The 26,505-nt window shown below is 36.2% G+C and overlaps 1 protein-coding gene across 1 annotated transcript in view; it reads right to left on the reverse strand.

Annotated features, from left to right (window-relative positions):
• Positions 1–643: 643 nt before the first annotated feature.
• SLC30A9 (solute carrier family 30 member 9) overlaps positions 644–26,505 on the reverse strand; it is a 70,613-nt gene continuing 44,751 nt past the window's right edge. Inside the window, exons 12-18 of the mRNA XM_053923433.2 lie at positions 23,115–23,154; positions 22,259–22,330; positions 21,513–21,620; positions 18,544–18,709; positions 15,111–15,240; positions 12,992–13,105; positions 644–9,030 (exon numbers count right to left, since the gene is read on the reverse strand). Coding sequence (XP_053779408.1) covers positions 8,986–9,030; positions 12,992–13,105; positions 15,111–15,240; positions 18,544–18,709; positions 21,513–21,620; positions 22,259–22,330; positions 23,115–23,154 — 675 coding nt within the window. The 3' untranslated portion in view covers positions 644–8,985. The remainder of the gene's footprint in view (positions 9,031–12,991; positions 13,106–15,110; positions 15,241–18,543; positions 18,710–21,512; positions 21,621–22,258; positions 22,331–23,114; positions 23,155–26,505) is intronic.

Consider the following 26,505-nt stretch of genomic DNA (forward strand, 5'->3'; position numbering starts at 1 on the left):
AGGGTGTGCCATTTCACAAGGGGTGGTGAGGAAAGGCCTCACTGATAAGGTGGCACTCGAGCAGACACTTGAAGCAGCACGCTGTGCAGGTATGTGGGGGGATGAGTATTTCAGGCAGCATAAAGGCCCTGATTTGAGCACATGCTTAGGGCGTATGAAAAGCCGAAAGTCCAGTCTGGCTGGAACAGTGAGGGAGAGAATAGTAGAAAACAGGGTCGGAGAGCTAGTAGGGAAACTAGGGAGGACCTGTAAGCCTTGTCAGGACTTAGTTATTCTGTGGGAGATGAAAGCCATAGGAGGAGGGCTCTGAGAAGAGAAATGTCATAATCTGACATATTTTCAAAACATGACAAGCTGCTGTGTTGAAATGGAACGTGTGGGCTGGGATTACGAAGGAAACCAGTTAGGAGGCTCTTTTGAAAATTCAAGCGAGATATGATAATGGCCGACATTAAGATAATAGTTGAGAGGATGATAAATGGATTCTAAATATCTATCGGTGGATCTTGGTCAGGGGTTGAGTGTCCACTGTATAAAAAATGCAAGAGTTAGGCATGAATACAAGGTTTTGGGAAACTGAAATGATGAAAATACCATTTGCTGAGAAGGAAAAAACTGCAACAGACTTTTTGAAAGTGAAGAAATTGGAGGTTTTGCTTTTGGATGTGCTGAGTTTGAGGTATTAGTGATCTACCAAATTGCAGGGGGCTTACAGGACATTGGTTGTGGAGTGGTTGCCTTTCTGGTCTGAGTCTTTCATTCAAGAATCTGGGTTGAAAAGCAGCCCCTACCTGGACCATACCATTCTCATGGAAGGGGGAAGACAGCTATGGCGGAATGGTGCAATAGCTCTTAAAAATATGTGCTCGGACAAGGCGTGTGGCACTTATGCTCATGTTGTATCGGCCAAAGCCTGTTGCATGACCAAGCCTAATGTCAATGGGAAGTACTGCAAATCATATAGCAATGGGATGAGCATTCAACAGGGATGTGCAATATTCTTACCCAAGGGCAGTGAATAATTGGGAACCACCATGTAATCTACCACATTAGCCACTGGAGATGTCAAGTAGGCACCTGGATTTCAGTCTAGGGTTCAAGGCTCAGGTTTAAATAATGGCTTTTTAAGTTATGGGACTGAACTGGTTGGTGAATGAGTGTAGACCAAGGAGAAACTAGCCTGGCACCCTCCGATGCTTGCAGGTAAGAGAACTGAGGAGGAACTCATGAAAGATACTGGGAAAAAGTCACCAGAGAGGTAGGTGGAGAACTCAGGAGTTCTGGAAGCTGAAGAATTCAGTGTCAAATGAGGCAAACAGGTCAAGTCAGAAGAGAACGGAAGATTGACCACTGTATTTAGTAAGGAGGTCAAGGACAAGGGTGAGTGGACAGGGACTGACAAAAGCTTGACTGGAGTGGGCTTCTGAGAAAAATGGAAGGAGAGCTGCAAGGACAGACAACTCTGAGTTTTGCTGTAGAGGGGAACAGAAATGGGAAAGTAGTTGAAGAGTTTTTTTGTTTTTAGGGGGTTTTGTGTGTATGGATGCTTTAGCCTATTTTTCTAAGATGGGAGAAGTAACAGCATATTTATAAAAATCCAGGAATTTTGTGAAGACCTTACACATTCAAACTTAGTTAGGAAGCTCAAGCAGGAAAAACAAACACAAATTTGTTATGGGCATTACTCAGAATACCTCCCATTAAGTGAATTTGTATTAGGATCCTAACATCTTCTATACTTGAAATGGCCTGGCCATCACCAGACCATAATTACCAGCTGCTTTCTCTGATCCAGGCAGGCCTCAGTGATCCTAAGGAAGCTAGAGGTCACAGCCAGGAGTAATTTCCTCTGTTTTGGTTAAGAGAGGATTATCTGGATGAGATATATACCCTTGACCAACAGGAGTGATTCAGTTTATCTGGGTGACAGTGCTACATTATCCTGCTTCTTCTTGAAGGGTCCCACTGACATCTAGCACTACACACACACACACACACACACACACACACACACACGCATGTGTATATAATAGTCTGTCCAGAAAAAGTCCAGCCATTGTTAATGAGAAGAGTTTGCATGACTCGATGTAACCTGGCAGCCAAGCAGAGTAGACTGGAATGCGCATGTGTGAACAATGATGACTTCACTGTACTGGTCAGTGGGGGTTGTTGATGCTGAGTGAGCATGTGTACTGTGTAGCCATCACATTCAAAATGACTGAGTGAGTAGAGCCACGAATCCGCATCCAATTTTGCATTAAGCTTGAGCATCCCTCTGTAGAAACTCTTCAGAAGGCTTTCAGGGATGATGCAATGACTGCAGCATAAATAAAAGTGTGGCACCAATGCTTCAAAGATGGTTGAGAATCTGTTGAAAGTGATCCACGTTCTGGAAGGCCTGCAACATGCAGAACACCTCAGAATGTTGAATGTGCATGGGTTGCAATCAACGAAGATCGGTGACTGACAGTGCAAGACTATGAGCAGAAGCTGATCTGGGGATTTCAAAACTACTGTACCTGAGATTTTGATGCAGGATCTCGGCATGAAGCATGTTATGGCAAAATCATTTGTGGCTTCTGCTCCCAGAGAAGAAGGCACATCGTGCTGCAGTTGCTAATGACTTCATTCAAACTGCTACCTATGAACCAGATTTCCTCAAGAAGGTCATAACCAGAGCTGAGTCTACAGCTATGATCCAGAAACGAAGGCCTAGTCGTCCCAACGGAAGTTGCCTAGTTCTGCATGCCCAAAGGTGTGGCTAAGTCCCAGCAAGATCAAGACCATGTTAAGTGTTTTTTGATTGGGAAGGTGTAGTCCATCACGAGTATGCCCCTTCAGAACAAACAATTAATAAGGAGTACTACCTCGATGTTCCTCAACAGTTGAGAGATGTAATACGATAAACAGCCGCAGCTATGGGCAACTGGAGATTGGCAGCTTCATCAGGACAATGCACCCGCTCATGCATCACGTCTTGTACAGAGATTTTTGGCAAAACATCAAATCAGGCAGGTGACTCGGCCTCCCTACAGCCCAGATTTGGCACCCTGCGACTTCTGGCTTTTCCCAAAACTAAAATCACCCTTGAAAGAGAAGAGATTTTAAACCACTGATGAGATTCAGGAAAATATGATGGGGTTGGAATTGCAGCTAATGGTGATTCCAACAAAGGATTTTCCAGTGTTTTGAACGGAAGAAGAAATGTTGGGTGAACTGTGTGAGGTCCCAAGGTGCCTACTTTGAAGGAGACTGAGGCATCATTGTTTTATGTACAATGTTTCTTGTATCTTCTTCAATAAATGTCTCTTTTTCACACTACATGGCTGGATACTTTCTGGACAATGGTATATAGTAAGTGCTCAATAAATGTTGACATGGGCTATATATCCATACAGTAAGTATCACAAGGGAATTAAACCAATCCAAGTAATTCCTCAGAAATTCCAATACTACGAATCACTCAACCCCTTAAAATGCTTCTAACCTCACCCTGATCTGCCAGTTCCAGGAGCAAGCTAGTCAATCTCCTTTAAACAGGATTTAACAACAGAGATAATAGCATTCACGTTACAAAGGATTTTTAAAAGTTGTGATTTCCTTGAGTGCTTTTAAAAATACCTATTTAAAAATATTTAATTTACACAACTTCCAGGAACCCATTTCTTACATAAAATGTGGTAAACCTGTGACTCCTCCCTTTCTCAGCATTTGGGCCCACCAGTCCTCAAAGTTTCATCACCATTACATGACGTGGTGTCATACACCATGTAAATTAACATTAACCTTCATAATTATATAATTAACCTGGGTAAGAATTTCTGATAGCTCAAAAACACATTTTAGGGTTGACTTGTTACTTAACATTCAGAACATTGATTGTGCACTTGAGTGAGAGTTGAAGTTCATTTTTCTTTTAAATCCTCACCTGAGGATATGTGCATTGATTTGAGAGAAAGATTGATCAGCTGCCTTGCACACATGCCCCCACCAGGGATGGAACCTGCAACCTTTTGACCCAGGATGAAACGCTAACCAACTAAGCCACACAGCCAGGCAAGTTCAAACTATTTTGAAGATGAAGAATTTACTTGTTCTAAGTAACCCTAGTTGGTAGCTTGAAGTTTTGGCTCAAGAGCTAATTATGTATCCACACATCTCTAAGTACTAAGCTAGAATTTCTTAACCCTTGACTCCAACAGCAAAAACTAGGCACTATTTTATTGTACAATAAAGGTGCTCTCAAATACTAAAGAGATTACGTTACTTTATTCTACCATCTTAGTGCTGTCCAAAAGAACTTTCTGTGATATCGGAATGTTCCATCTGCATTGTCCAACAGGGTAGCTACTAGCCAGCAACATGTAGCTATTAAGCACATGAAAATGTGGCTAAAGCAACTGGGGAACTGAATTTTTTAATGGTCTTTAATTAATTTAAATGTAAATTTGTAAATTGCCCCACTGTCCTATCCTCTTAATATAAAAATTTTCAGTGGACATAAAACTCTGAAAATTGGCTGTGCACTTTTCAAATTGTAAGAAGATCCATTCATGTCTATGTATTTTATCATCTAGTAGAACAGAGGAAATATATATTGTAAACTTACCTGTATGTGTACATGTGTTTGTGTGCACATATACATCAAATATAAGAATATACCACAAGCTTGTAACATTAGTTGCCTCTGGGAAAAATAAATGGGTACCCAGGGATCAAATACAATTTTAAAATATTTTTTGAAATTTTGATTAATGCTAATTTCCACACCTTGTCCTATATTTCTTTCCTATATGGTTCAAGTCAATGACTGATAGTTGAACTAAATATTATCTTCTGGATATGTCTACAAGGTGGGCTGTAAGTAATGCTTGAAAATAAATCTCCAAAGTAAAACAATTCCTTGCCTTCCATAAACGCCAACGTCCCACTCCAATCCCGTCCTGACATCCCCATCTCAAGCAGTCCAACAGTCCAAGTTAGAACCGGCTGGTTGTTCTGATGACTGAAAATTAATTCATTTGCTTACTTTATAACAAAATGAATATTCTGTTTCCACTTCTATATAGTGTTACTTCATTTGGGCTCTTCTGCTCAGTAGAGTGACTTGTAGAACTAGACTGATTTCAAATCCTGACTCAGCTTCTTAACAGCTGAGTATCCTCAGACAGGCTGGGTACCTAGTGTATCTCCGTTTCCTCATCTGCAAAACTGTGAATAATAACCCATATTTCACTGGCTCATATAAAGAAAGATTAAGTAGGTTTATATATGTAAAATGGTACCTGGTACAACTAGCTCAAGTTATCCTGTTGATAGCTATTATAATGTAAACAGGTATGCTTTTACTTTAAAATCTGTTTTTAAACCTCTACGAGCCCTTAAAGACACAATTCTATATTCTGCTGTTTATCAAAATGTAATAGCATCTACCACTAAAGGATATATATACCTTTTAGATTTGTGCTGTGGCAAAATCACATGACATCCCAACAGCATATTAATAATAGTTCTCTTTATACTGAAAACTGATTATAACGTGACTGAGTTGTTGTATATTGGTTTTGTAAAACCAGAAACTTACAAACTAACAAGCATACTCAATGAGTAATAAATTATGTTCAAAAACATTGGCATGATTTTTAAGGTAAAATATATCAATTAGAGTTTAGTTCTTAACACATGAAGTAAAGAAGGATTTATGTTAAAAAAAAAAAAACATTTACTTATCAGGGGGAAAAAATCCCAAACTAAAAATGAACTGCTCTTATTTACATAAGACATTTATTAATGAAAAAAGCATCCAGAGGGATCAGGACCATCTTAATCTGCCAGTGAAATTGGGCAACTGAAATACAATGCAACAGAAGCAAAAATTTTCTTTTTCCATAAAACCAAGTCTAGGAATGCTAGCAAACTTAAATGCAAATACAAAGGCTGCCAGACCAATTTTCTATATAAATACCTTCCAAAGTTCCATTTTAGAGACAGGAACAAGGGATTTAGGAAAGACAATCTTTGAATCAACATTTTACCTTCAATTCTTTGCTTCACTGACTTCTGACAGTTTGGCAAATTGGGGGTCATCACATTTTCTAAAAATGCCAAAGCTTGACAAATACAATTTGAGATAGTATAAATTCCAAATGCCTGTGCAATTTTCTGTAGTTCCTAGCATTCTACCTCAAAAAGTTACCAGATTTAAGACTTAAGCGATTTCCTTTAGATGCTACAATTTTAGCAAAAAGCATTATCTAAATTATAGGATAATTAAGGTTGCACTAAAATAATATACCCCAAATTCAAGTCTTATGCCATTTTGTTATTCTGGGTTATTTGGTGTGTGTGGGGGGGATGATATATGAAGACATTAACCTTTGGGGGGAAAACGGAGAGATTTCCAATCTGATCCTAGTTCAGTTTCCTTTATATGTTCAGGGATCCTCCTCTTTGGAAGTGGATACTGTTGGCCACCAACACGGTCCACTTAAACGTAGGTCTCCCTCACTCACCCTCCCTCCCTCTGCCATGGTCCAAGCAATGCGCCACCTTGCCCTAGTGTGGGACCTGATTAGAGATCCAGTCTCAGCCAAAGCTGAACACAAGTGTACTCTATCCCTGGAAAGTCCCGATTTCAGCTCAGTACAAAAAGGAGTCATGGGCCCTTGATGGCCCTCTTCTCTGCCCAACATTATTTTTGCAAGTATTCTACTACAGAAGCAACTTTCCTTGAAAATACTGAGACTTACATGTTTAAATATTCAAATGATATGGATCCAGACAAGACTTAAAGAACTACTAATTTGAAAAAAACAAGATATTATCTTATTTTTAAAGAGAGAAGTCCAAATTCCTTGGTTTTCAAATTCAAATTTGGCTAGTTTAAAAGGGAAAACATCCAGAGATGTCAAACACTTCCTGATTTCATAAAAAATATTCAAATTGCTTGATATGCTGTACTTTTTCATATCAAATTTTGCTTAAACACACTGTAAAAAATCAGTGCAAAATAGCACTGAGAATAAGACAGAAACATAAGCCTTCAATTATTATTGAAGAATAGGTATGACCTCAATCAAATCAGATTAGAAAACTCAGAAATATCAGGAATTGGCTTCCTTTAGAGATTCCTAAAAAATCTACCATTTGGAATAACTTCTGCACATCAACTTTAGATTTTTTCAAATGAGTTAAATTATTCTTGTCTAGCAATGTGAAAATTTTCAGAGTAATTTTACCAGGAGGGGATTGGATATAATTTGGTACCTTCCCAGCAGCATGGAATAACAAATGGCAGGTGGGAAAGGGGAGGGGAGCAAGAACTCGAAGTGTAGAGGGAGGAATTACGATGTGTAAAAAACAGTTTCAGAAAAAAGTAGGAGTGAAGAATTTGAAACCATAACAGAGAACCCAATTGTGTATGTATATGTACACATACAAAATAATTTTGTATCTAAAAAAATAAAACTGGAATGTTATTTCACTTAAAATGTACAGCATGCAAAATGCTCCATAATGGTAAAAAAAAAAAAAAAAAAAGTACCACAATGTAAATTTTCACAATTTTTCAGTAAATGACATTTCTGGATCAAAAATTTTAAAATTGTTTCCAGTATTACAATTGCTGTAATTCATAAGCTGTACTCTAAGTGAGCTTCAGAAACTGACCTCATACAGGTAGTCAGGTCCTTATGCCAAGCACTCCCTCATCCAGCAAAGAGATCCCTCAGCCACCACTCTTGCAGGGACGGTGCTCGATGCTACCTGAACAATTTAAAGTGCATATGAGCTGTTTTGATGAATGGAGACAGAACTCTAGTTTTGCACTAAATTTTCAATTTCTGAATTTTGTTTTTCTCACCTTGATACTTATGATCATTAGAAAGCTGCTTACATAATACTATAGCCCTATATTATCCTAGATGTCCATTTGTAACTGCAAAAAAACTCATGTTACAGACACACTACTAATTGTGATATTATACAAAATCATGGCCACAAGTTTCTGTATAAGAGATTTAATCTTTCTCTTAAAGCAAGAAGTATCCCACAGTTCAGATTTACATAAGTAGTGCCTCTTTTTAAATAAATTAAAAATAAATGCTGTCCTGTCTATAAAATTATAAATATTTCTAGTCCATTTTACAGAATGTCAAAATATTTGTAAACGCATTATGTCCTAGTAAATACATATGATGGCACTGAAGCCAGTTAAAAAAACAAAACAAAAAACCAGTCATTACACTGGCGCATAGGGAACCCAGGGTTCTTTTATACCTTTTACCATTAGAAAAACTAAACCAAATAAGAAAAAAAAGCAAATGAAAGATAAGAAAATTTACAAAATGGCAACTACGATGACCTTAAAGAGTGTATTGAAAGGCCTTCCTTCAATTCAGTAACTAAGCCAATTCTGGAATGAACTTTTATGGATAACCAGGTTAGGAGACTGTTCCTCTTAGTGCTCAGGGCACAATTACAAGATAATGTAGGAATAATTTCCACATTCTATGAAGACAGACAGACTGAAACGGAGTGACTATTAAAAACCAAAAACCAAGATTTAGCCAGCATGTTCAAGATTGGCAGGTTTTGATGGAGTGAAATCTTCCATGGAAATAAAATTAAAAAACCAAAATCCTACGGATGCTGCTTATTTTTACCAATGTGAAGAAAGGAAGCATGATTGCAAGGTACAGTACACTCTGATGGGCCAAAATGAGAAACCATCATCGATTCAACGAAAACGTTTCCCTACTAAACCATAAAAACATGATTTCCAAACTGATTCAGTGTGTGATGTGTCTCTCAGAAGAAGCAGTTTTAGTTCTGTGAATTGTTGAATTGCCCTTTACATAAACTATGTCCTTCATCTTAAAAAAAAAAAAAACAGCTTCTGAATGGCGCTAACTCCTTCAGTGTGGGAGAGAAGGCTCAACAAACTCGTTTCCAAGGCGTGTTCTGAAGTGATTCATTCCATCAAATCTATAATATCTCCAAATCAACATGTCGAACTTCAGGATTTCGTTTCTGGAAGGAAAAATCACCACATTATTTGGAGCAAAACGGAATCTTTTGTTTTGTTTTTTTATTATTATTGCTTTTGATCACTAAAGCAGTTGAAAACATTTGGTCAAACTATTTCACTGTACTGTAATAGCACGAGAAATTATGTACATAAAGAAAAAAAATATAATCAACAGATGAATAAATCAAATATACTATAAATGATACAGTAAGTATCACCAACCTGGGTTTCTCCATATGTTCATTAATACAGTAATGGATTAAGAATCTATTATGTGCCAAGCATTGCAAAGCACTGAAAATATACTCCTTTGTGGTGAAAAGAAAATCACTGCAACAATAACCAAAAAAATACATTGATATTCATCTATTTTCATAACAATCCATATAGTCTTGGGCCAGGCATTTGCCAGAAAGTGGGGCTGTGATTATTAAGTAAAGACTCTGTTCCCGACCCTGAGGAGCTCGGTTTAGCCAGGGAGACAAATGTAGCAATAACCATATATATGAGCTTAAGCACTATAGTTAGTAACAGTAACTGTTAACATTTAATGAGAACTTACTCTTGTGTCAATTATTGTGCTAGGGGCCTCATATGCACGTACTTTAAAATCTTTCATAGTAACCCAATTATTTCCATTTTCCATATGGGAAAACTTAAGTTTGAAGAAATATTCTAACTGGTCCAAAGTCACACAGCTAGTAAGTGATGAAACCAGGGTAGATTCCAGGCCTGATTCCAGATCTCAAGCTCCTATTACAATATACTGAATCACAACTCTAAGAACGAAAGTGTGAGACCTATTAACTTATGCTCATGAGTGCCAGAAAGATTTCACTGAGGATATACTAAGTGAGGTTTGAACGCGGTATTTTTCCAGAATGATGATGAAGAGGGTCTAGAATCAGGGGCATCCAATCTTTTGGCATCTCTGGGCCACAATGGAAAAAGAGTTGTCTTAGGCCGCACATTAAATACATTGTGACATGTATCACAAAAAAACCTCATAATGTTTTAAGTAAACGTATGATTTTGTGGTGGGCCACATCATAGCCATGTGGCCCACGGGCCACAGGTTGGACACCCTTGGTAGATGGAAGAAACAGCATGAGCAAAGTCGGAGAACCTGGGAAGGCAGGCATAAGCCAGGCTGTGAAAAATCTTAAATGCTAGCTTAGGAACATCAATTCGGTAACAACAAAAATATCTTTATTATATGCTTACCTGTGCCAGGCACTTAGTATGTAACAATTAACAGGAAACAAATAGTACTTGTCTTTGATGAACTTACGTCTAGTGAGGAAATACAGGGTAAGCAAGTGGGCAACCGCAACAGTCTGCGGCTACGGAGCAAAGTACAGGCTTTGGCTTTCTCCCCATGGGTACACAAAGGAAGGACACCTAACTCAATTTTGTGAGAATTAGAAGTGCAATAAAGTGTAATATGATATTGTGAGAACGGAGGCAGAAGGGAGTATATAAACTAACTAAATCTACATCTGTCAAAGACAAAATAACGTGTAACCCTGCGGAGGTCGCGGTCAAAAGAATTACAGCACAGGGCACGTCCTTCCGGGTGATACATTCGTTACTAGCGTTTGCCGAAATGCAAAAAAAAATTCTAAAAACACTGCAAACTTGCATTTATTATATTGATATAAGAAAATACATGATTTTATTTTCAGTTACAATCTAGAAATTATTAAACAAAGAAATACAAGAACAAAGAATAAAAATGTTTCTTTTCAAATAATAGAAACATGGATATTGCTAAAAATACAACCAAAAAATGCCTTTAATATTAATTCATCAGAATTTTTAATAGTTGGCTTTGAAAAACGTTTGTAACAGTCATTGCAAACAATATTGCTATTGTATAAAAAAATAAAATGAGCCTGTTACTTCAAAGAAAACCACCAGAAGTATTTGTTGCTAATGATAAAATGCAAGCTTTCAAATCAAAATCAGAATGTTGGAAAACCCATATCCACTGTAGGCCTGACAGCTTCTGCTTTAAAATTTAACATTTGAAAGGTGTGCATAGATTCAGTCAACCAATTCTTTTCCAAATGACCAATTTATAATACTACAGAGTCATGCATGGGTAAAATATCCATTCAGAGACAAAGATAGGCCAACAGATTTTAGTATAAGTATATGGTAAAGAATCATACCCAAAGACAGGTCTGGCCTTTGCCCTTGGCTACTGGGAGGTGATCTCTAAGCCCTTGGAATGTCCTGCCTGAAAATTATGTCCTTGTTTACTTCGGCCACAGAGTACCTGTTCTACCTCCAGAAGGAGCTGAAGATGTTAAAGGTCAGCTGCTTAGGCAGTCAACTATGAAGCCCAGTAAAATCTCTTGACACCAAAGCTTAGTTGAGCTTTCCTGATGGCAATATTCCCTGCAGACTGTCAAACACTGTTGCCAGGAAAGAAATTCTGTCCATGGCTCTATGGAGAGAGAGCAACTGGAGCTCCATGCCAGAACTCGGACCTATGTACCTCTTCCCTTGGCTAATTTCAATCTCTATCCTTTCACCGTAATAAGCCGTAACTGAGCTTAATAGCATTTAGTGAGTTCTGAAATTACTAGGGAATCATCTAACCTGAGAGTGCTCTTAGGAACCCCTCGAACTCTGCAGCTGTGTTAGAAACAAGGGTGGTCCTGTGGACTGTGCCCCCTAACTTCACAAACATATAAAAAGTTCACTGATACCATTTCAGATTCTACACTGCCACTAAGCTTTGGTCATATCAAAAGAGAATATCACAATAACCTGAAAAGGCAGGCGTTAAGAATACTTATAAAGGCCCCTTTCTGCATATTCAACCAAAACAATATACAGCAACAGACGGAATACAGAATAAGATATTGGAATCTAGCTGTCTTACATTTTTGCCAAATATAAAACAATACCATTGTTCTCACTATTTTTTTCATTTTGGAAGGATTTCTTTTGTTAAAATGTTTATATTAACATGTAATAGATTTATTATGTTTTTAAATATTTTTTACTTTTCAGTTTTAATTTATGATTTGATAAATAACTATACATCAAATAAAAGCTCTTTGGGTCCTCAGTAATTTTTAAGAATCTAAAGGGTCCTAACACCAAAATATTTGAGAACTGCTTATGTACAAACTTCAAAAGTAATGCCTGACATACCTTGTGAACTGTAACATTAACATTAACAAAATCATCTTATTTGAAGTACTTCTAATAACCCGATCAGTTGTCTAGATTCTAAAAGAGTAAGCAGCAATAAAAACGTTTCACCCTCAATTTTTGTTTTTGTTTTTCTTCAGTTTTTTAAAGAATGAAAGAACAGTCAACATCAACTGAAGAGAATGCATTGCCTTCAACAAGCTATATATATGTTAAAGGTCATTTACAAGGGTTATTCACTGCAAACAAACAGAACTCCAATGTCAATAAATGATCATTTGAGAGCACTGAGCGTTTTTTAAAAACAGTCTTATCAAGTAATATTTCAGTAATATTAAAGTAACCAATAGGTTGTAATGATCTCCAACTGAACAAAAACAAACAGAAAATATAAAACATCACACTAAAAAGCAGGATGTATGTGTACATTTAGTCACGTGCTACTTTTTTCCTAACTTTTCAAGAGTATAAAATTTCCCTTTTACCTCTCTCTAGAAACTATCTAATTCTTATTTAAAAACAAACAAAAACGTTTGACTATTTTAGATACGAAGCAAGCTGTACAGAATAGTGATTAGAAGGACAGACGCTGGAACTGAGCTACACAGGTTCAAATCCCAAGCCCCCTACTTTCTTGAATAAATTATCTAACTTCTCTAACCCACCATTTTCTCACCCAGAGCAACCAACACATCATGGGTTACAGAGAGAATATACAAGTGATGCAATTAGCATAGGGTCTAACAGAGTAAGTGCTCAAAAAATAGCTATTATATCATAATGAATATATCTTACCTTTAGTTCTTTCTCAAGTCTGTCTACTTCAGCTCCTAAAGTATCAATAATGTTTTCTCCATGTTTAAGCATAAAGGTCTCTAGCTCTTCAGGAGTTTTCACTTCTTGAATTTCCTATAAAGAAAATGACAGTAGGAAAATAAAATAAAAATTATTTTTAAATCACAGTAGTACATTGATGATTTCCTTTAAAAATTATAACACCATTAAGTTTAATGACAAATAAAATACTTTCAAGCCATAGGTAATAAACCACCTGCTTCTGAAAAATTTAAATTCAAGAACAAAATTGAGTAAAATGCTACATTAAGGTAGCATTAGAAGTTAGTGGTAAAAGAATAAACTATTCAACAAATAGTGCCAGGGCAATTATTTTTCTATAAGGAAATAATATTAAACCCCTACCTCAGCTCATTAAACAAAACAAACAATTCTAAGTGGATTAATAATCTAAGGGTAAAAAACACACCATAAAACTTAAAAAAATATATGTTTGTGATAACGAGATAAAGAAGGATTAATGAGGCAAGATTATAAAACATAGAAAAAGAACACAAATTTCACATTAAAATTTAAAACCACATTAAATCTTCTGTACAACAAAGTAAAACGGTAAATTACAAAATAGGAAATGACATTTGCATATACACAACTGAGGAAGGATTAGTATCATCAAGCATGTTAAATATAAAATGTTTACAAATATGTCACATAATAGAAATGAACTAAACAAAGAAACAAGTAGAGGAAATCCCAATGGTCAATGAATTTCAATGTTTATTAACCTCACTACTACCAGGGAAATATAAATTTAAAACAGGATAACATTTCACACCTATCATGACAAACACTTCAAAACTCTGTCAATATAATCTAATAAGAATGTGAAGCAATAGAATTTGATACACTAAAAGTAGGAATTAACTGGACCCACTTTGGAGAAAAATTTTCCAGTATCTAGGGAAGTTGAAGATATGTTCACCCAAAGGCCCACCTATTTTAAATCCAGCTATACCTCCCCCTAAAGAAATCCGTGCATGTGTGAGCAAGGAAACGTATATGGAAATGCCACTGTGGTACTGTTTCTAATAGGTTAACGTCGGAAACAATGTAAACATCCACTAACTAGAAACTGGATAAACTGCAGATATTCATAAGATAAAATATTATATAGCAATTAAAATAAACTAACTAAAGGTCTATATATTAACATGGAAGAATCTCAGAAACATGCCATTAAGGAAATTGTAGAGGCAACTATATTGTATGATACCATTCATATCATTTTTAAACATCCAAAATGTTATTATATATTATGGTAAGAAAAATACATTGAGAAGTATAAAAACCTAAAAAGAAATGGTAAATAATAAATTCAGGTTAATTGTTAGTTCTAGGGATGAAGGAGGGAGGATGGGACCTACAAGGAGAAAACAAGGACTTCAGCTGTTTTTGCAACGATTTCTTTCTTTCTTTCTTTCTTTCTTTTTTTAAGATCTTAGGCAATGGGGGAGGGAGGGGGGTACAGCTGGGGTGGGGTGGAGGGATGGGGAGAAAAGGCACACAACTGTAATTGAATAACAATACAAAATTAAAATTAAAAAAAAAAAGATCTTAAGCAAATACAGTATGGTAAAATGTTAAGATTTGACAAAGGCAAGTGGCAACCTCTGCACTGTTCATTATATTATCCTCTGTGAATTCTCTTTTAAACTCTTCTTAATCCAAAAAGCACGGATTCTGGAGGCACAGAGATCTAAATTCATTTGTGACTCCATATTATGGCTCTGCAATTTTAGGCAAGTTCCTTAATCTCTGTCTCTACTCACCTACATATAAACATGAAAATATCATTTCTTTAGCTCACAGGGTTGTTGAAGGTAAATCAGATAACATATATAAAACGCCTGGCAAGCGCTTTAATAATAAGTTTGCACTTCTATCTCCTCCAACCCACTCGACAGTGAATAAAAGGGTCTCTGTCAAATCTTGAAACCGTAAGAAGTTGAAAGTTGAAGTGATTTTATAAGCTATAAAAGACAAGTTTTATTTTATTTACCTAAAAAGTAATTTTTCTAACCATTGGCTTTATAAGGACACAATAAATAAATAAACTTACCTGTAGCATCTGGTCAAAATCTTGTTTTTCCAAATATGATCTTGTAACAACTCGTCCATCAAAATCTACTTCTGCTTTAAATCTTACTTTACCTAGTCCCAAATCTGTGGCTTTGACATCATGAATTGCCCTGCAATCAATAACAATGGTTATAAATTTTTATGCATACACATATACACACATACATTTTAATGGCACAAAGTCTAGAACTGTTTTTTCCATCAGTGATGAAAGTGTAGCTAGGATGACTTTCAGAGTGTTCATCATTAAGTGCTACCTACCATTTGCCAAATATCCATTTAGCTATTTTTATTTTTACATAATGCCAACTTAACACATATTGTCTTATGATATATGTGTACATATAAATTACAAAGTTGGTTTTAAAGATTTTTAAAGATCAACTCTAGTCCTTGCCCTTGTGGCTGAGTTGGTTGGAGCATCATCCCATTCACCAGGTTGGGGGTTCAATTCCTGGTCAGGGCACATACCTAGGTTGTGGGTTTGATCCCCAGCCAGGGCACATATGGGAAGCAGCCAATTGATGTTTCTCTCTCATATCAATGTTATTTTTCCCTCTCTAACATCAATAAACATTTAAAAAATAAACTCTAAATTACTTTTCTACAATCTGGTTATTTTACCTCATAATACTCCTTTTCCTTTTTTTAAATAGCTTATTTAAAAGTTTTCAAACAACTTTGTAAAGTACTCTATTAGAATAACTTAGTAATAACTACCTAATGGGATTGATGTGGGAAATAATGAGCCAACACATATATAAAATGCCTAATACGTTACCAATTACACGGTAACTGCCCTGACTGGTGTGGCTCAGTGGGCTAGCGTAGTCCCACAAACTGAAAGGTTGCAGGTTTGATTCCCAGTCAGGGCACATGCCTGGATTGCAGGCCAGGTCCCTGGTTTGGGGAATGCAAGAGGCAACCAATCAATGGTTCTCTCACACATGGATGTTTCTCTCCTTTCTCCCCTCCTCCCTCTCTAAAAATAAAACAAACAAACAAACAAAAACCATTGTTTTAAATCATGTCAATAACTGAGTAAGCCTAGTAGCAGGTCCCTCCCCAGAAGGTGTCTGTAGGCCTAGCTAACACCTTGATGGCATGCTGAGAAATCTTGAAGTAGAGGGCGCACGTAAGCCATGGCTGGGCTCCTGACCCCCAGAGACTGCAAGGTAATAAATGTTGTTTTAAGTCACTTTTGGGGTAATTCGTCACATAGCAAAGATAACGGATAAACTCTAGAAAACTGTATAAACTTTCTGGATTACTAACATTTATTTTTCCCAACAATTTAATTTACAGGTCTTAACTCTTACAGAAAAATTCCAATTTGCCAGAGTCAACTTTTCCATTTATAGCTCTTTTTTTAGACTTTAATTATAAACAATATACACAAAATGATAAACATACATGTACCTACCAACACAGTACCAAAATACATGAAGCAAAAACTGAGACAAATAAAAGGAGAAACAGGCAATTCAACAATAATAGAGACTTCAAAAATCCTACTTTCAATAATGGATAAAACAATTAGGCAAGACTATCAATAGGAAAACAGAAGACTTAAACGCTATAAACCAACCAACCTAACAGACATCTATGTAACAACAGCAGAATATATATTCTTCTCAAGTGCAAAAGGAACATTATCCAAGATAGAGCATATGCTAGGGCATAAAACAAACCAGTACATTTTAAAGGACAGAAATAATACAGAGTATGTTCTCTGACAACAATGGAATGAAAAAATCAGTAACAAAAAAACATTTGGGAAACTCACAAAAACATGGAAATTAATACACTCCTAAAAAAAGAAATCAAAAGCGGATTAGAAAATTATTTGAAATGAATGAAAATGACACATATACCAAAATTTATAGGATGCAGCAAAAGTAGAGCTTAGAGGGAAATTTAAACTGTGAAAGCCTACATTAAGAAAGATATCAAATCAGAAACTTAACCTACCATCTTAAGACACTGCAAAAAGAGCAAACTAAACCTAAGAAGAAAAAATAAAATAATATAAATGACAAAGAAATTCATAAAATAGGGACCAGAAAAACAATGAAAAATGAATTCAACCAAAAAATGGTTCTCTGAAAACATCAACAAAATTCACAAACTCTCAGTTAGACCAACCAAGAATAACGAGAGGATTCAAATTACTAGAGTCAGAATTGAACGAAGAGATATTACTACCAGACCTAAAGAAGTAAAGAGAACTACAAATACTCTGTACTGTTGTATGCCAACCAATTAGATAACTTAGAAGTAATGGACAAATTCCTAGAGAGACACGAAGTACCAAACTGACTCCAGAAAAAAAAGACAACCTGAACAGATCTATAACAAGTAGAGAGAATTAGTAATGAAACACTAATCACACAGAAAAGCCCATGCCCAGACAGCATCACTGCTGAATTCTACCAAACATTAAAAGAAGAAATACTTCGATTTCTTTTCAAACTTTTCAAAAATATATGGAGCAGAGAACATTTCCCAACTTATTTTATAAGGTATTACTGTGATACCAAAATCAAAGATATCACAAGGAAAAGATATTAATGTGGATGATTTTACCTTAAATTATTAAACCTAATACTTATTTTAAGAATGCTTAACTTGTAATCTTGATTCAGCTAAGTAACTATTTTTCAAGATTAAACATATAGGGGCTTAATCACTTACTCATATGTTTTACTCATTCAGACATATAGACCTGAATGGGTAAACATTTTAATTAAACAGAAAAAATTTCTTATTTTAAAGTTTAAAATATACTCATATGTAGCTAGTTGAAAATTGGGATTTTAAACAATTGTTCCTTCCTCTTCACTCTGAAGCCACACTACTACTAAATTTCACTGAAAAATACTACTAGAACTCTGTATCTCTTCTGATTCTTTCCTAAGTCTTCAGTGCTGTATTCTTATGTAATTTAAAAGATTATAAGGAAAACTTTTAAAATAAGCTAAGACAATAATTTTATTTTCAAAGTGAATATAAATCAAATTTAATTTGCTAATCATTTCCCCATGAATAAAAATCTTAAATTTAATACATTCAAATTGTAACTGTAATACAAGGCAAATATAAATATGAAAGTTCCATCTAACTGGTTCCACATAAAGGAAGCAACTAGTTTGCAAACTTCTGCTCCCAATTTATCATCTCACTGTTCCTAAATTCTAAAATTAAAGATACACAAAATTGAAAAGAAAACTTAAGGAGTTTCCTAAATGCTTTCTTTCACTTGCTTTCTTGCAAGGTTGCAATTCTGAAAAGTGACAGATTAAAAGATTCTGAGGGCTAGGAATCCAAAACCTCTTCTGGATGTATTTATAAACCAGCATATCTATTTCTTAATGGTGTTGTAAACCCTAACAGCATCTCTGGAATAAGCTGACCTTACTGACGGGTCGTTCTCCAGGAGTTCAGTAAGCCGCTGTACTTGTTCTGGCTGGATGGATCGGCCTAACAGTGCTTCTGTGTTAGTGTAGATGAGGAATGCTGAGACCACACCTAATAAGGTGCCCACACCCAAAGAACCAAGGCTGTCATAGAGTGGATTGCCTGAATAAAGCACATAAGAAGTCAGTAAATTAACATTTTTTATTATTTCAATGAGCTTTAGTGAGCAAAGAACCAGAATCAGTAAAAATTCATTCTGATTCCTTAAATCACTTTCTCCTAATTGTTTTAATAAATACTACAAAATGGGAATGATACAACTTGCTTCATATTATATAGGACTATTGGGGCGTTTAACTATTTAAGATCTATTCTTGCATCTGGTCATTCATTATGTGGGTGAGGGTTCAGGGCATTTTCAGATCAAAGAATTCATGGACATATTAGTAAGATAATAAAGAGCCCATTTGTGTTAGTGATATCAGTAATACTTTTCCTACCCTCAGTTGACATAATAATTGAGATCAAAACCTGAAAGAAATAACCATTTTTGTGTCTTATTTTTATCAAGGTTCTATGAGAGAATTAATTAAGCCATACAAAAAATTATATGGGTCACTCCTTTTTTTTCCAACCAAGGGTGGAAATATGAGGGCAGACCCCCAAAACACGTGTATTTATTTATAAAAAGTTGTGTATTTATTCTTACATGTTTAAACTCCAGTCACCTTCTAAGTACTCTCCATTTGCTGCAAACATCTATTGAGACATTTTTTCCACTGCTCAACAACAGTTTTTGAACTCCTCGATTTTGATGCCTTTTACTGCTTCTGACGTTTTTTGTTTCACCTCTTGCACTTCAGCAAATACTTTCCCTCTGAGGACTTTTTTCATCCAGGGAAACAAAAAAAAAGTTGCCTGGGGCGAGATTGGGTGAATAGGGAGGGTGGGAAACAAGGGTCACACAGTTTTTGGTCATAAGGTGTGGGCAGGCGGACTTGTAAATCACCCATCATGAAATGGGCAAACCTCTGAAAGTCTTCAACAAAAATTCATGGAAGCCGAACACAGCCTTTTAAAAAAACGCCAGCTGGTACACTTGATACAAAACATTTGATACGGAGGGTTTCTAGAACACTCACCTAGCGGGGGAAGCCTGTACTACAAGAGGCCTACCCTCTAGAGGATCATTCTCGGGGTTTTTTTGTGCTCCCCTCATAGCTAATACTGTTCTAGATACAGACAAGAAAGTTCTCGTGTTGCATGTTATGGGTACTTTAGAGCAGTGGCTCTCAAAGTGTGGTCCCTTGACCAGCAGCATCACCATCACTTGAGAACTTAGTCAAAATGCAAATTCCAGGCCTCACCCCAGGTCTTCCGAATCAAAAACTCTGGAGGTGGGGTTTAGGATTCTGTGTTCCCAACCTTCAGGTGACTCTGATTCTAAAACTCTTCAATTGTGAGGGCTTAATTCTCTCCCAGAACCAATGAAAAGAGCTTGTTTACTATCTATAAATGTGTAGCTTAATATTTATAAAACTGAAATCAATAAATATTACATTTTAAATTGTTATAAACTTTATACACAAGGATTTTATAATGTGAAATTTAAGTGTCTTTTGATAAAACATTTTACTAAAAAATAACTTCAATTTACATACTAGTTTTACTAACATTTAGTCAAAAATATAACACTCTAAAGTAAACTGACTTATCTGTACTAAAGTCTTCAAAGTGATCCATTTATAAGTAAAGTATAATCCACTAGGAGGCCTATAATTGGACTTAAAATCAAATATATTGCTCGTTAGAAATCTAAAGCTAATTATTTTTATTTAAAAAATGTTTGTATAAATAATCCTACAGAAATCAATGGAAGGTATTTTATTTATTTCTTGGCGTGTTATTTAACTTAAATGAATTAATTTAACTAAATAAGATTTAATTCATGTGAAATATTCTTTAAACAAAAATGTTATAACTTTGATTTGACTAGTTAACATTATTGTATAAAAGAAAATACCTTATTAAAAGTTGACTTATTCATCAATCACACTTTTCTTAAGCCTAAAATTTTGCTAAGTAATAATTTATGTCCAAAAAAAGTCTAAAATGACAAAGTCAGCCAGAAAAACAATCCAAACTTTTAGAAATATCCTGGATCGCAGTGAACATCAAAGAATGGTGGTTTAGTCCTAAATGTATATTCAAAATAAGAAAACCCTATTCATAGTTCAGAGTATTTTAAGGAACGCTGTGGACCTTTGAGAGCTCATCACCTCAAATTATTTGAAATATGCAAGAACAAGTGGGTAAGAATGGGAGAAGTTGCATTCCAAGAGAATTCCAACCTGAGACATTTGAGTCTTTGCATACTAAGTGGTTCTCTTTTAGAAAATAAAAATAAAATGATTCTTCTGTCTTCTGATTCATCTCTATGGTACTGGCCTTTAAAACATTAGCTACCAAAATGAGGATGGAACCAACCTGAGAATCAAGGAAACAGGAAATTTCGCAGTAGCACTTATTATTGGTACTAACAGTGGAAAAGACAAATTAACAAGAGCCACAATATATATTTATTTAGAGTTTAGGGTTTATTGAATTGCTTCCTTGTATTTATCTTAATAAACCTGTGAGGTCACTAGGACAAATACCAATACTTCTAGAGGAAAAGAATAATTGCATAATTTATTAAGTCACATTTTAGAAAGGTCTATAGCATTACAGAAATGCTCTATTAAAAGTTTTCTTTACTTCTTAGAGAAATTCCTAACTCCAAAAAATTTCACATTTTTACTAAACAAATGTTTTATACAAAGAAGTTATTAGGTTAGCTTAGTATGAAATTAGCATCTAACAACAAGTGGATTAAAGTTATTCAATGATATAAAGAAAATGTCCACATATTAGAGAATTCTGTAAGCAGTACAAAGAAATCACTGGTAATGTAAGAAATAGTTACCTGTTACAGAAGTAAGGCCCATACAAGTGGCTGCTATTATCACTCCCAAGACTGCTGCGGTATCCTCCAATAATATAACGTTTGTACTAGGATCACGACTTTGCATTACTTAATCATTGATGGAGAGACAAGAAAGAAACGTTCTTAAATCTTGATACTCTCAGGTAACATTTAGTAAGTATCCATTTAAAATGAGCATATAGGCCCTGGCTGGTGTGGCTCAATGAATTGAGTGCTGGCCTGTGAACCAAAGGGTCCCAGTGCATTTACCAGTCAGGGCACATGCCTCGGTTGTGGGCCAGATCCCCAGTAGGGGGCATGAGAGAGGCAGCCACACATTGATGTTTTTCTCTCTTTCTCCCTCCCTTCCCCTCTGTCTAAAAATAAATAAATAAAATCGTTTAAAAAATTAAATTAACACATAAATTAAGATAAAAAATACACGAGATTCCTGATTTTAAGAACGCTGCTCAACACAAAAATAATTTCTTGGTTTACATTTTCAAATTGCTTTCTCAAGTTATATAAACATACACAGAAATACTGTAGTTTACTTAAGTTAAATCCAAACATAAAGTATTCACATTCAAATTACTTTACATTTCTTATTTTAAAACATAGGCCACACATGGGAAAGACATTGAGATATATTTTGTACATATCTTTAAAGAATAAAGCAACAGTACTAGGCAATTTTAAGCAAATAAAAGAGGTGAAATAATACACCTGGTTTCTAAAGCACATACCATACTGGTAAAATGACATTCCTTTTGCCCGAGCACTCCTACGAAGTTCATTCACAGCAACAAGAAGTGTTGCTAAAAGAAAAGCATTCGTATCAGCAAGGAAGAAACTTCATGCCTCTGAACTTTAAAGATGGCATCTCAAAAGATAAATACATAAGCACAACACTTTAATGCCAGGGTTGAATATAAGGAAAAGTTCTGCATCAACTAGTCAAGACTCCAATTAATCATCACAATATAATGAATCCTGTATTTCTAAACCACAATAATTTAGAAATCATTGCCACAACAGCAGCCTTAATTTATCGGACAGGTACTATTTGGCAGGGACCATACTGATCACAGTCACTTCTGATCCTCCCAGCCTTTTTGAGGCAGGTGGCATTATCACCATTTTATAAACTGTCAAAGATTAGGGAAACGCTGTGCACGGAAAGTGACAATGTTTCAGAGTAAACATACTGTGAGTAAAGCAGCGAACTAGGCAGTTTCATACGTGACAGTGGCACGGCTCCGTCATGACACTGATGTAGTTGAAGCTCTCAGAAACTCTGAAATACTTGTGTTGCAAAAAAGACAACCTTTTCCGAGTAACATACTATAGCTAACTGTTTAGAATTCAGTATGTAGTTATATTTTTATACTCCATGTCAAATGTTCTAAGCTTTATGATACTCAAGAAAAAAATAGCTTTTCCCTTGCCCTCATCCGTTATAGAATCGGCCTCAGTACATCTAACAAGGAATTTGCTCCCTGAGAGCAGACAAAGCTTAGAGTCCTATTCCACATTTTTTTAATGAGCTGCTGGATATATATCACTAAATTAAGAATAAACAGTGATTACAACAGTACGTACCTCCTTCAGACACCAATGATCCTGCTAAAATACAATAAGCCTAGAAAATAAGTATTAAAATAAAGCATAAATTAATATTTCTCTAAAAATCACAATTCTTCATGCATAAAGTTTATAATGTTTCAAACAGAAACATGAATTTGAATCTAAGCCAGATAAGGATCTTGCTGTGAAACACTTCAAATGAGGAAAGTGAGCCCGATGGTACCTTCATATGGGGAAACAGCTAAAAGCTTAAAAATCTGATGGTCATCTCATTGTTTAAAACTTAGAAGAGTAATATATATATATATATATATATACACACATATATATATGTGTATATATATATATATTATATATATACAGGGGTTGGCAAAAGTAGGTTTACAGTTTTGAGTACACAAAACAATTTATTCTTATATTACTTATTATTTTCTATATAAACAAATATGAACATACTTTGTCCATCCTGTATAAAATACAGAAACAGGTTACAAAGTACCCCGCGTTCCAAAATGAGGCACTATACCATTATATTACAGAATGTTACACCATGACCTAAGCTAAGTTCATGATTTAAGAAATGAAAGCTTTTATTAGTATAAAAAATTTTCAAGTTCAAAATTAACACAAATACTTGAAATGTGGGGTTGTGAATACCGGATGTAGTAAAATCTACTCCCATAGTCAAGTAACTTCTGAATCTGTCTGGATATCCAGTACAAAAAGAATCCTTTCTGAATCCTGACTCAAAAAGATAACTATAAAGAGTAATCAATATTTTTTTGGTAACACTACCTTCCTTGTAGTCCCAGGACACTCTTGAATTAAATAAAGATATCAAGAGTACCTTTAATCCAAGGTTTATAGAAAGAGTTAACCTAGCAACACAAAACTTTTAAAGATTTTAAATGAAACTGAAACCAATCATCATGAGTTGAATTTTTAACATTACCTTTTTGGACCCTTAACCTTCCCTAAAATAGAGGTTTGAACATTTTGAACTCTGTCCAAAACTCTGCTCAAATTCTGTTAAGGAAACAGATCTCCGAAGGCTGTGTGACTGGCGCAAGTGCACCAATGACACCGCAGTAAGAACCGGAATACGGGCTTTCCAGCTCCTACTCCAGGTTCTTTCCACTCAAACAGGCTGCCACTCTGGTAACTAACTTCCTAGTAATTCTTTTTAATCCTTCTATCTTCTTCCAGAAAGGACTTAAGACATGCTCACCACCCAATAAAAGGAGAGAGCATATATCCACCAAGATTCCAGGATAATACCTAATAAATATAAATTAGTCTATGGTGCGCTAAATCTACTATTTATTAATGAAGAGTCGTAGTCTGATGGAACTCCATTTAGTTGCTAAAAGATAGAAAAGCTTCTAGAAGTTTTAAAACTTAAACACAATTGAAAATTTAATCAATCAGTCCCTTACTCCAGAGTCAACTTCTTTGCCTCTATAAAGTAATATTGTACAAATTAGACGAACACTCAGATAATGAGATATCTATAATGTGGCCAAACCTTTGCAGGATAGAGGAAACACCCTTCTTCACTGTAACTATATGAAATGTATTATGGTAAGAAACTAGTCAATAAAAACTGCAGAAGAAGCCTGGTTTAATAGGCTTGTTATTATGTAGGTGTACAGGTGTAACAAGATGTTAAAAGGAGATTCACTCCAGTTGAGAACACAGCAGGTTCTGAGTACCCCACATAACCAAAAACAGGTGCTATACCATCTATTCAGGCCTTGCACAGAAGGTGACCCAAGCCTGGTTTTACAACTCCTAGCTCCATGCATACCCTCTAGCCCACATAAGCTGAACTGAGGTTAAGGAGGCTGTTGGGAAGCTCCCTACCTGGTTTCAGAAGCTATAACCCCCATGGCTGAGGCTGAGTAAAAAGACCTTGGGACCATAACCCTTGGGAGACAAAGCTTATCTTCCTGGCAGGGGCCCTGCCTCTGCCCCTTTCACTTCACCCTGCTTGGCCCCGGGCAGATGACTGGTTAGCTAATGATAGGTAAGATTCCTCAAGGGAGGGACGACCTAAGACAGGAACAATAGCAAAGGGGCCCTCAGGGAAGGACTTGGGGGACTATTAAAAGGGGGTGATTGACCCTCACCCCTTGGCTTTGACATAGCCTGAGTCCTCATTCTGTCTGTAAGAAGTCTCTTGGCTGCCTTACTTCCCCCACCTGACTTAAGCCTGAAACAATGCCAGAGGTGGGTGTGGCCCTCTACTGGAAAGGGTGGGTTTCCAGGGCAATCAGGCCTAGGAAAGAATGCACGGAATCCTGTGAAACCTGCTTTGCTAAGAACACCCTCAATTTAAATGATAAGGGTCCAAGCATAAAATGAGTTTGTTTCCCAAAGTTTCATGGCACTTTAGCTATCTGACCCTGACTCAGAATAAGCCCTCAGAGTTCTTAGAATGTTATCGATTCCTTGATCATTACTGCCTGACAATGTTTGAGCTTTACATATACGCCCTGTGTATTCCTATGCAAACTAAACCCAATAAAAGCCCATTGAGGAACAGCCTCAAGGCCCTGCTCCTTTGAGAGATCAGCCACCTCTCCTCTGCAAGCACTTTATGTCTTGGTAGACTTATTTTCATCTGTGGTGGATGGCAGGGGAGGGGGGGAGGGACGCAGGGCACTCTGTGGGCGGAGCCCCCCCAGAGGAGGCCAAAGTGAAGATTGCTTTGGAGAAAACTGTTGAGCTATTGAGATTGCTAAGAAAGATGGATGTGTGCCCCTGGAGGTTAGAGATCACAGTGAACTGTGTCTATGGCACACCTGAAAAATAAATTTACAAGCAAGTTTACTAACTGATATTGGCTGTATCAACAGAGTAAATGTCTGGGTTTGGGGCAAAAGCTGCACTCTCAACAAAGAATGTGTTAAGGTATGTGTTTTAACACAGAGGATCAGACATGGAATTGAGTGGAGGTCTTGAGACCAACTGTGCAAAAGCTTCTTGCCAAATGCAAAGCAATCTCAGCAGAAATAGTCTGGAAACACACCCTGAGACACAGAAACCCAGAAGGTGTGCTACGTGACCAACCTGTGCTTGTCAAAGGAGCTACAGTATAGTCAGAGTGGCCAAGGAGCGCAATCTCCATGAAGTGCCCATGACAGGGGGGGGAAACAAACAAAACCCAACAGCTTTAAATCTCTACAAAGGCCAGAGGAAACCAATGCAAAAGGACACTCATGCCACTAAAGTAGTAATTTCTCATCTCCTGTCTCTACTTCCAATGGTGCCCTGGGTCGTACATAAGGTGACTATACTCCTGTCCTCCCACCCCTCCAGTGTAGGCTTCTTATCAGAACGAGGGAAATGAGAAGCTTTAACTTTGTACACAATTCTAACATATGACTATTACACAGGACTGGAT

This window comes from Desmodus rotundus, chromosome 4, assembly GCF_022682495.2.
Source record: "Desmodus rotundus isolate HL8 chromosome 4, HLdesRot8A.1, whole genome shotgun sequence".
In the NCBI taxonomy this organism is placed as follows: domain Eukaryota; kingdom Metazoa; phylum Chordata; class Mammalia; order Chiroptera; family Phyllostomidae; genus Desmodus; species Desmodus rotundus.